The sequence below is a fragment of the Natator depressus genome, chromosome 16 (assembly GCF_965152275.1).
Source record: "Natator depressus isolate rNatDep1 chromosome 16, rNatDep2.hap1, whole genome shotgun sequence".
Classification (NCBI taxonomy): Eukaryota; Metazoa; Chordata; order Testudines; family Cheloniidae; genus Natator; species Natator depressus.
In genome coordinates, this window is record NC_134249.1 from 17614821 (window position 1) to 17626443 (window position 11623).

Here is an 11623-nt window from a genome sequence, read left to right on the forward strand (position 1 = left end):
GCCTTTTTTGAAATCACTGTGCTTGTAAGACTCCAAGTGACGCTGCACAAAAGAACGGGCATTTCCCTGGTGTGTGTCTGGGAGCTGTGCATTGGGAGGGGTCATCAGGACAGCATGGTCTCCCGCAGTGCAGGGTGCTGCCTTGGAGTGTTAGAGCCTTTCCTTACAAATCAACGTGATGTCTCATGGCCCACGATCATTGGCGTCAAAACCACTTTATTGTTACAATTGCATGAGGGGCCTTTGCCAGCCCACCCTGGGCAGTGGCCAACAATGTAAGCTCTTGTTTCAAACCCTGCTTCCCCTGGGCTGCTTTGCTCTTACAGGCTGTGTTAAGAAACTGCTGGTTTTCTCTGGTCCACAGACTCTTGTTTGTTTGTCTTTAAGGAGCTCTCTTTACATCCAGTACTGTGTTGGAGCTGGTATTGTTATGTAGGTTAAAATTAGCAGCACAGATAGAAATTCCAGGTCGTTAACATTCTGTCCAGAGACCAAAGGTCCCTTAGACTAGTGTTGAGTGACTCATGAAAAGAAGGTGAAATTCCAGTGTGTGATTCTCAAAGACAATGGTTCCATCCAAAATTAGACAGTCACCGACAAGTCACCAACAAGCCTGCATGCCTGATGTATGCACACCTTATTGGCACAGAAAAAATGCCAGCACAAAAATTTTCTTGTCCCCTTGCATGTCAGATTTTGTTTTGAAAGCTCAGCTGAAGGGTGGTGCTCCTAAAGGATCCTCATATGTGGTTCCTCATAAAGGATCTCCGCCCAGTCCTGAAGTAGGATTCGATTTGCTCCAGGGATCGGCCTTTGGTCTCTGGGACACAGCAACCTGTGAAGATGAGGTTCCCTGCACAGATGACCGCAAAGAACAGGAACGGGACTTCAAGGCCGAAGTCTTGCTGGAAAATAGGACAAAGTGCCCGCGTGACTCGGGAGCCGAGAGCCATTGAAAGAGTGGGTTAGCAAAATACTGGGGAAAATGAAGGGAAGCGGTAAGTCGACACCTTCCCTCTGTGTCCTCAGACATCATACATGGAGAGGAACATAATGCACAGTGAACCTGTGGAACTCATTGCTAGGGGATGTTGTGTAGGGCGAAAGTACAACTGGGTTCAAAAAAGAATGAGAGAAGTTCACGGAGGATAGGTCCATCAGTGGCTATTAGCCAAAATGGTCTGGGAAGCACCCCATGCTCCGGGTGTTCCTAAACCTCTCCCTGCCACAAGCTGGGACTAGACAGCAGGGGATAGATCACTCAGAATTCCCCTGTTCTGTTTATTCCCTCTGAAGCATCTGGCACCAGCCACTGTCAGAAGGATACTAGGCAAGACGGACTATTGGTCTGACCCAGTATGGCCGTTCTTATAGACCTAAGGATAATCTTGGGGTTAAGGCAAGGGCATGGGGATGTGGGGGCAGGAGATATGAGGTTGGTTCACAGCTCAGCCACTAAATTGGTGTGTGGGCCTGCACAGGTCACCTAATCTCTCTCATCCAAGTTTCCCCTTCTAATGTGGAGACAGTGAGGCTTGTTTCATTAATATGCTTAGTGTGCCTTGGATGGAAGGGGCTAATGGGAGACAGTGCGGTCCAGTGGATAAATCTCCAGGCAGGGAGTCAAGACAGCTGGTTTGTATTCCCAGCTCTGAAGTGTGACCCTGAGCTTCCACTTGCTGCTTCTCCATCTGTAAAATGGAGACAGTGACACTGACTTTCCTTTGCAAGACGTTTGGAGACCTCCTGGTGGAAAGTCATATGTGGGCCAACTAAGTGTTCGTGTGTCTGCATGAAGTTCTGGAGGAAGCTCGTAATGCCAACCCCAGGTATGATATTTTGGGGCCTGAATAAAGAGAGTTAAAAAAATAACAATAATTTTCAGGTTCTTTCTATTGCCTTCTGGTGTCTGGGCCTCAAAGTCGCACGCAGGTCATGGTTTCAAGCTTTTGCACTGCAATCATGAGGGCTAGAAATATACTTTAAAAAACAAAAGAAAGCTGAGATTCTCAGGTCATCACCTGACTCCAGGAGCTGGGGCTTTAAGCAAAACACCAAATATCACAAGAGTTGCGATAAAATGGTGTGAGCGGGCAAAGCTACCAATGCCTGGATAAAATAGATCTCATCTTTGTGCTACAGCTCTCCTGACTGTGCTGCCTTCCAAGAGTGGTGTCCCTTGTCCACGTCCCTGACAGGATTGGCTGTCTCTGCCATATTGCTCCCATGGGGTGGCAGCCTTGGAGGGCCTAGCACCAGTTAGAAAAATGATAATAAATAAATAAATAAAGAGTCAACCCCTGAAGGCCTCCCTCAGGTCAACCTCCGCGTGCCGCCACGAGCTGTACCCACCACGACCAGCAGGAAGAATCTAGTCAGCGCAAAGGCCGTGAGCCAGCTCACGAGGACACAGAGGCCTGATGCCACCCCACGGGCCTTCAGAGGGAGGATCTCTGACATCAGCAACCAGGTGATGGGGCCCCAGCCCATGGCATAACCTGGTGGGAGAAAAGGGAGAGATCAGGGGAAAAGCAGACCATAGTGGGTAGGGAGTGGAAAAGTTCCCTGCCAATCCCTGACCCATGACTGCTCCTATTTCCGTTTCAACCAGCACTCTACCAAGACTAGCCGGTCTTCAAAGTGAGGGATCCATCTTCACATCCAGCCCTTGCTGATTACAGCCCCCTAAGTGGTGGTGATATTCATGTGACAAATACATTCACTGTGCCTCTGATCCCCTCCTCTGCCTGTGCCGTTGGTTCCAACACCCCAGACCTCTGAGGGTCTCCACATAAACACTGTTTTTCCCGAGAAACATTTCCTTCCTGCCCCAGTCCCTGCCCCAGCATGGAACCTCCCCAGCTCATATCACACGAGCTCAGGTTGGTTAGTCCCGGACGGGGGACACCTCTGCAGCTGGAATATGGATTGTAGCTTCGGTTCATACCCATTATAAAGAGCATGGTAGCCACCAGGGGGATGAGGGTGATGTAGCCGGAGGGCTCTGCAGTAAGGCTTTCTGGACTCACTAGGGTCCCATTAACGATGGCCATGGTAGAGTTGTGAGAAGGCAGCGACGTGTAGTGGATGTAGAGCCCCAGGATCAGGTTTGAGGCAAACATGATCCCAGCTGTTAACAGAGCGCAAGAATAAAGAAACAAAAAGGTGAAATGAAGAGGTGAGGCCCAGTTTTCCCCCCGTGGAGCTCCAGCGAGTTCCATGGAGTTATGCCTCCTGGTTTACACAGGCCTGAGATCGGGAGTCAGACCCATTGGTGAGCTGTGTTGTCCCCCTCTGCTCCAAAGGAAACGAGCCACTGGAGCACCCCACGGCTGCACCATCACATGAATTAGCATTCGCCCAGCACCCCGGGAGATAAAACTCTCTGGAATTTGGGGCTAGACATACCTGATACGAAGAGAAGAATTTTCCTCCCAGCTTTGTCCATAGAGACAGCGGCGATGAGCACAGACGCCAAGCGAACTCCCCCTACGATAGCTGCATCGTACTCCGGCTTCTACAGTAAAAACAAACAAACAATCAAATAGTAGGAAAGCGAGAAGCAAGATCTGAGGCAGTACAGGTTCCTGCTTGCATCACCTTCAGTCGTAGCTGTGGAACTTAGCTATTGTTACTTCTGTGAAAGCCACAGTAGAATGGTCCCTTTAGTTAGATCTAATAAACCAGGCTGCCAACTGCCTGGGGTAAAGTACGACTGGTGTGTGTGTCTGTGTCCCACCATCGCCCACCAATGGCTGGCACATCAGATCTGCTGGAGTATGGGGCTGTCACCCACATCCTCCTAGGAATTTTGCCATTAGCTCCAATGCTAGAAGCCTGGGACTTTGAAGCTGAAGGTCCCAAGTTCTGTCCCCCATGTTCTGTGAGTGAATTTCCACTGGCAATCATGGAGTCCACTGTTTATGGCCATGGCTTTGGGACAGCAGGGGGCCAGACATGGCCAGAGACAACTCCCCCTTGGAAGCCTGGGGTCTCCCTCTCTCCCTGACTGCAGTGCACAGAGAGGAGGCTCCGCTTGGTGTATGATTTGCTCTACAGGGATAATAGGTTTTTTGCCTTTAACTCAAGAAAGGTTTGCTCTTCCCCACCCCAGTGCATGCTGGGAGCAAAGAGGAGAGAGGTGGAAGGCTTGGCAGGAGGAGTGAAGAGGGCCTCCGCGATGGGCAGGGTGGTGTGAGTCAGAGAGCCATGTCCTGTCCAACCCAGCATTGGACAGAGCAGCAAAGGGGAATCTCTCTTCAGCCCTGCCCATGAGTTGGGTTTGATGCAGGCACCCGGCAATTGCCACGGACGTTTTCCTGGGCAGAATGCACCTGACTGGAACTGGGACATCAGCACTAATGCCATTAAAATGTTCTGTAGCAGACTGAGGTGGCTGAACGGGGAAGCCGTCCTGCCCCCAGGGTAGGGCACAGCTTTGGGGAGCATTGGCCAATACCCCAGTACAAATACTTTGTGTTTACTAGAACCCACATGCCCCTCACCCCCCTTTCCATGCCTGTGCCATTGGGGATGACCTGTGGAGCCTCTCCAGGCTCAGAATGACAGAAGATGACACATGCTGGGCCTACAGTTTGCAAAGTGACCAGTGATTTTGAGCATCTCAATTTATTGGTGCCCTACCTGAGACTCCTTAGAGGGACCTGGTTTTCCGGGGGCGGGTGCCTTCTGTACAACCAGCCCCCTTTAAGCTGTCTCAGGTTGGGCCCCCAAAATCACTAGTCACTTGAATATCTAGGCCATGGAGCAAAGAGCCATAGGATGGATCAGAGCAGCTCTGAAGAGGGGGGCTATCGGGTTCAGTCTCCTGCAGTGGGGCCAGTACCCGAGGCTTTAGCTGAAAGTCAAAACACTCTCTGGGTTCTTATATGATTGACCGGAGGTGGAAGGTCAGGTCCCTTGTGGGACTTACCAATATCACAGCTGTGCTCTGAAATATCGACTGCAAATACACCAGGATGGGGGTGACGCCCGAGAGCTGCTGCAGGAACCTCATTAGCACCGCGATCAGGATTGGCTTGTAAATGAATGGGTCCTTGATCTCCGCGCAGGAAATCCGTCTGCTCTAGACACACAGACAGAGAGCGGAAAGGTAAACACGCGTTTGCACTCATGGGGCCAGATCTGGCACGTAAAGAACAGAGCAGGTGAATGGTGAGAAATCCTGGGTCGTTTTCATCCCTCGGTCTCCAAGCTCTGCTCAGTGGTGGGGAAGTCTCATTACCCCGTTAGAGAGGGGAAGGTGATGTGCCCAAGGTCACACAGCAAGTGTGTGGCAGGGCTGGAAACAGAACCCAATTGTCCTGAGGCCCCATACTTTGGGCCACTCTGCTTCTCCCAGTCAGGCACACAGGGTAATGCTTACAGTCCATGGGAGCTGGAGGGGGGGAAAGGAGGCTGTGTTTCTAATGTTCTTTTGTATGAATTCCCAGCATGCCCCAGCGCAGTGGCCCCATCCCACCGCACCTGTTGCCTCACGCTTTCTTTGATTTGCTCAAATTCCCGGCGGAAATCCGTGTTCTGTCCCCGGAGCCAGCGCAGCACCCCGACCGCCTCATCGTTCTTCCCCTTCGAGATGAGGAAACGGGGCGAGTTGGGCATGAAGCAGAGCAGGATGATCATAGTGAGAACCGGCACCTCCCCAGCCACGGCCAGCCAGCGCCAGGAGAGCTTCAGGCCTGCAGGAAGCAGCGGCAGGATGTTAAAGGCAGGGCTGCCCAGGAAATGATCTCCCCACCCCTCCCCTCCCCCCAAAAAAGTTTTGATTCAAATAAAAAAATTGGTTTCATTAAAAAAATCATTTTTTGTGTGTTTTCGTCAAAAAAACTAAACGTTTTCAGCTATTGAAATTTTTTTTGTTTTTCAACCAAAGTATCAAAATTTCAGACACAATGGCCATTTTTCATGAAAAATCCTGTTTGGAAAAGCCCTTTTCCATCAGAAAAAGTGTTTCAATGGAAAAGTTTCAACCCACTCTTGCTAGACGGCAGCTGGCTAGACCTTCCTTTCTCTGCAGGACCCCATCCCAGCACTCCCAACAGACCAGGGGCCCATTGAATGTGGTGTCCTGCCTCCAGCAGCTGGCAGCACCCAATAGAAATGGAGAAGAGTTCCTCCATGGCCAGCTGTTCTGGGCTGCACACAGTGGTGGAAATAACCTTTCTTCGTTCTTGATGACGCCGGGACTGAGGTGCCCAGTCATTGTAGTAACAACTTAATTGCTGCAAATCTACCCACACTGGGCATGTGGTCATTATCTGTACCCATCTGACCGCTGGGGTTTTCCCATGTCTCCTCTGTAGAGTGAAGAGTCAAGACTCAACAGTCTCCTGCCAAGATGCTACTGCAATGCACGCTCATTCCTTGTGGTGACCTTAGCTGGGTGGTCACCCTAGCTTCTCCTGGAGTTTCCACTAGGTTCTGCCTCTTTTCATTCACATATTCATGATTTGCCCAGTGACCCCTCAGAATACGAAAGGAAAACAGTCTCTGTGGTGTGTACTTGCCCAGGGCATACAGGATGAGGGAGCCAAGGACAGCCATGATCTGAGGGCAGGCGCCCAAAGCTCCTCTGACCCCAGGGTGAGAGATCTCGGAGATATAGACCTAGAAGAGAGTAACAGGTTACGGGGCAGGAAGGGGTGTGCGTCACTCCCCAAACTCTGCAGCGTGCCTGCCAGGGGCACCCTGGGAAAAGCCAGTGGGAAAGCAGGAGCACTGTTCTAAATGAAAAAAGAAAAGGAGGACTTGTGGCACCTTAGAGACTAACAAATTTGTTAGTCTCTAAGGTGCCACAAGTCCTCCTTTTCTTTTTGCGGATACAGACTAACATGGCTGCTACTCTGACACGTGTTCTAAATGAGTCGTCTCTGTTGTCAGGGCAAGAAACGGAGCAAGGCCACAGCCCGGTTATTTTCAGTCTTGCCCAATTTCTGTCTTCCCTATTTTAAGCCACCCTGAGCTGATATTACTGTCAATGCATCCTGCATGCAGGGGGAAGTAACTGTGGTGAGGACGGCAGCACAGGGCAAAGACCAGCTCTTCACTTCTTCCTGTGGGCGTGCGCATCTAGTGGTGCGGAAAGGTGCCGACTGACAGCTTTCAGGGCCTTAGTTCTCTCCTTAGCCAGAGCACAGAAACTGCCCCCCTCCCTGCCTCCCTGCGCCTCCCCCAGACCCAGAGGAACCAACTGTGCAAGTCAGATGGCAGCTCAGTGGTCAGGCCCATTCAACCCTTGACTTCTCTGCAGCGATTGCCGGGAGGGGCATCCCTGGGAGAAGCACCCAACTCATTGCACACAGGCTGCCCAATCGCCCCGGAGTAACAGGGCACTGCGGGTTCGGTGCCCGGCAAGGGAGGTCACCTGTGTCCCATGACCAAGCCCCGAGCAGGCACCTGACCCTGCTGTGACGTTCAAGGCCGTCAATTACTATAGCAGCAGTAGGGCCTGGTTATTGCATCCCAAGTCCCAAGGCCTGGCCGGGGTAACCTCGACAGCGGATTAAATGTGGAGCCCCGTCTCCAGCCCGTGGACGAACTTGCTGCCTCGGCTAATGCCCCAGGGACGGAGGCGCGGAGGGGGAGAGGCAATGAGCCGTTGCCCTGTTAACTCATTGACGCTTCGTTACCGGTATGGATGCCGCCGTCACGCCGCCTGCGTAGCCCGTCAGCAGCCGCCCCAGCAGCAGCATCCAGACTCCCTGGGCACTGCCCATGAAGGCGTATCCGACAGCAGAAGGGACAGCTGAGAACATGATGCTCAGCTTCCGACCCAGGCGGTCATTCAGGAGCATGGCGCTGAGGCCTCCGGCGGCAGCTCCCAGCGTGAACACGGACTGCAAAAGGAGGGTGCGTGGGAGGTACATGGCGGCTCTGTGCCCTCCCACGGCAAGTCGGGGCGGGGGACGGCCTGGCCCGAGTGACCGGAATGGCAAAACTCCCGTGGATTCCCAGCAGCCTGGCTCTGAGTCACTGTCAGATTTGCAAACCTCTCTCTGGTGGAGCTGCTGTCTCCTACCAACCCTCGTTCAGGCCTTCCTGTGTATCCTGGCCAGAGCCCTGGAAGTTTCCTCCTGCCCTGACCGCCATTCCATTCCTTCCCCCGTCAGAGCTCCGCCATCACCAGCCACCTGGTGGCGCCCTGGAGCGACATACACACATTTTGCCCTTTCACAGTCACCGGGGCCTACGGTTTCAAAAGCGCCTGGTGACTGTGGGGGGGTCTCACTTTTTGGGGGGGCCCAACTTGAGATCCCTAAAAAGGGAGCCTGATTTCCAGAGAGTGCTGAGCACCCACCCTCTGAAAAACAGGCCCTTCAAGGGGTCTCGGGTTGGGACCGACTAGTCCCGTGTGGAAATGCAGGGCTCTTTAACCCAGCATCTCCCAGCACGGGATCGGCATAAATCGTCTCTCGCAGCTCGGCTGCCATGTGTGTGCCGTTCCCCTCAGCGGGGTGACTCGCCATGGAGGCAGAGGAAAACGCCCATTCTTACCCCAAACCAGGATTCCTCCACCCGGGTGATTTTCAAGGCGGGGATGTTGGATGTTTCCAAGGCAGGGATCACAGGGGACGTGTAAACCAGCGCGTACCCAAAATTGAAGTTCCCCAGGACGGCAGCGAAAGCTGCTAGAAAGAGCCGCTTGTTTTGAAGGGTTCTGTGGGAGAAAGACAGGACAAGAGATGGAGCAGGGAAGAGAGGACGGGGTGTTTGGGGGCGGCGGTGGTTGTGGGTGTATTAAGCTAACATTTCTCTCGACAGAATAAAGAATGAGATCAAGCCCTATTTATCCCAAAGGATTTTCCTCACTAGGCTCCCAGGCACTTCTGTTGCCCCACACCCAACCCCCGCTTTAGCTTTGGGCCCCTCTTTTCCAGCCCTCCTTGATTTTGTTGGTTACAGATTCTGGAGCATGTGGGTGGAATGGGCTTGTCAACGGCCTTTTTGCTGTGTGGAGCCCTGAGCGGCGCCTGGGGACGGGGGCGCGTTATACACGACATTATTATTAATGCATAACTGTAGTCCCTTGTACATAATGGGCCCATGTGTAAGTGTCCCCCCTTTAAGCTGTCCCGTTGTGAGTGGGCCCCAGGACCTTGTGGGTTATAAGGGTGGGGAGGGGGGCAGCTGGAGACTTCAGGCAGGTTGGGCTGTGAAATATGAGCCCTTCCAAAGTCAGTGAGGTCTTTAAACCTGCTTTTCAGGTTCCAGGAACCCTAATGTACCCGAGGCTGAAGAATGCAGAAGTGGTGGTGGGGCTGCCTCCATGTGGTGCACTGCAGTTCCTCCGTTCCCTTTGGCAGCTGGGGAGGGGGCTGTCTGGGGGCAGTTTACCTTTTGAAAGCTGGTAAATCGTTGTTTATTATTAGTTCCGGTGCCCAGGCGCACCCTGGGTAGGGGCCGTGCAGTCACAGAACATAAAGCTGTCACTCTCCCAGAGCGGGACCCAAACCAGCCTCCCACCCCAGGCCAAAGCACACATCTGCCCAGCTTAGGGTACGTCGACCCAGCAAACCATCCCCGTGGTAGCGAGTCTCAGCGCCCAGGGCTGGTGCTGGGGAGCTACAACTTGCAGTGTAATCATTCAGGCTCTGAGAGCCTCCCCTCCCCGGGGGGTTTCAGAGCCGCGGCGCGAGCCCAGCAAGCTGGAGTCAGTGGACCCAGGTGCTGAGCCTTGCTGCTGTGGGTCTGTTGGTACGGTGTAGACATGCCCAGAGACGCTTATCTGGCCCCCATTACTGTCGTGTGTGAGCGCCTCACAGTCCTTAGTGTCGGCATCTTCACAGCCACCCCTCACCCGCCCTGGGAAGCAGGGCAGGGCTTTCATCCCTGTTGTGTTGACGGGCAGCTGAGGCAGAGAGAGGCGAAGTGACCTGCCCAAAGTCACACAGGATGTCTGTGGCATAGCAGGGACTTGAACCCAGGTCCTAGGCTACAGCCCTAACCACTGGACAATCCTTCCTCCCCCTATAGCCCTACCCCCTCTACACACACACAAGCCCACGCACCCCCGGTGCGCTTAGCATTCAGCCCCACCAGCCCGGCAAAGCCAGCAGTCCTGGTGTCTGGCTCATCTGAGCAGGAGCCAGCCGCAGAACAGAGCTCTGGGCGCTGACTGCTAGGCTCCGACCTCCCTGTGGGCACAGGGCCTGTCGCAGTGGGGCCAGACAGAGGGGTGTCCCGGCCATTCAGGGCCATCTAGCTGTGCATGTTGGTAGCCCAGGACAGCGTGTGAGCGCCTTGCAGTTCATCTCGCCCCCCCGCAGCATTCCCAGCATTGCCTTGTCGATACCAAGGGAGCGGTGCCAGTTTGAACCAGCTGTACCTGTTACACTCAGTCATTGCTTCTGGTCTTAAACTAAACAGCGAGCTGTGTGTGGCAGGGCCTGGTTCTCAGTGTGTGCGTACGGCGCCTGGCACAGCAGGGCTCTGGGTCCTGCCTGGGGCTCCCGGTGCCACCTGAATACCAATGACTCAATAATGGTCCTGGACAGTGAGGAGTAGATGAGGCCTTTCTCCCAACCCTACTGAAATGGGCACAGGCGGGGAGAGGAGCAGCCCCAGTACAGGTGTGTCACTCCTACATGCTCCTCTCTGAGAGCAATGGCCACACCTGGGCTCCCATCAGTCAGACCCCTGCCCCCAGGCAAAGAGCGCAGCGGGGCGAGCCAGCTCCTACCTGATGTATTCCCGGTCCAGCTGGTGGGCATCCCTCTGAGGGAAGGTCTGATACGCTGAGCTGGGCGCTCCCAGGAGCGGTTTCTGTACGCTGGCATCCATGGGGGCGACTGTCCTTGTCTCTCCAGTGGATGGGCAGCGCTGCCTGCAGGAGCCACCGTCCCCAGCGGGTGTGATGCCTCTGCAGCTTTCTGGGCTGCTGCTAGCCTGGGATTGTCTCAAAGGGACAAGCAGGAACAAAGTCGAATGAAAGTGAAAGAGAGCGAGAGATGCGAGGAGGCAGCTCAAAGCCTTGCTTAACCAGTGCAATCTGTGCTAGTGGGTGAGTGGCTGAGTGCCCCAGAAGAGGAAGCTGGCTGGGGCCAGGAAATGTGAAAGAGTGACAGGGAAATAATCACCCCCCCTCACCCCACCCCCACTGCCACCCCATCCCACCCTGTCCTCCACCCTTTCCTCCTTCAGTCACCCACTCTTCCTCCTCGCTCACTCCTGAGCTCACATGCCTCATCATCTGGCCCTGTCTCTTCCCTGCACCCTTCTTGTGTGAGAGACAGAGAGAAGGGGAGGGCAACTCCCCTGGGCAGCACGTGGCCAGGGACAGCTGGCATGCCCCATGTGGCATAGCAAGGGGAGGGTGGCATGTTCCATATTGATGTGGCAAGGGGAGCCTGGCATGCCCCCTACTTGGGGAAAGCATCTCCACCAGGGCACCTGATGCCTCTGTCAGGGTGTGGCCGGTGCAGCCACATGGCTCGGAGGGAGCTCTGGTCACAAGCACAAACTGAAAGACTGAGATCGATGACCGATACAGTGAAACAGGACCGATGAGCCGGGCGGGACCTGTTCCTACAGCAATGGGGGTAATGCTGTGCGGGCCTCTTGGCCCTGGTGGCTGGTGTCAGGGCTGAGAGGAGAGCGGGTAGCT

At 54.2% G+C, this 11623-nt stretch overlaps 1 protein-coding gene across 1 annotated transcript; it reads right to left on the reverse strand.

The window, feature by feature from the left end:
• Nucleotides 1–303: 303 nt before the first annotated feature.
• Nucleotides 304–10852, reverse strand: SLC2A6 (solute carrier family 2 member 6). Its single transcript, XM_074973579.1, has 10 exons — nt 10700–10852; nt 8515–8677; nt 7650–7856; nt 6528–6627; nt 5488–5699; nt 4934–5086; nt 3409–3517; nt 2948–3130; nt 2353–2498; nt 304–905 (listed from the first exon to the last, which is right to left on the reverse strand). Exons 1-10 carry the CDS (start codon nt 10798–10800, stop codon nt 741–743), a joined length of 1539 nt encoding a protein of 512 aa, XP_074829680.1. The 5' UTR covers nt 10801–10852; the 3' UTR covers nt 304–740.
• Between the last annotated feature and the right edge of the window lie 771 nt (nt 10853–11623).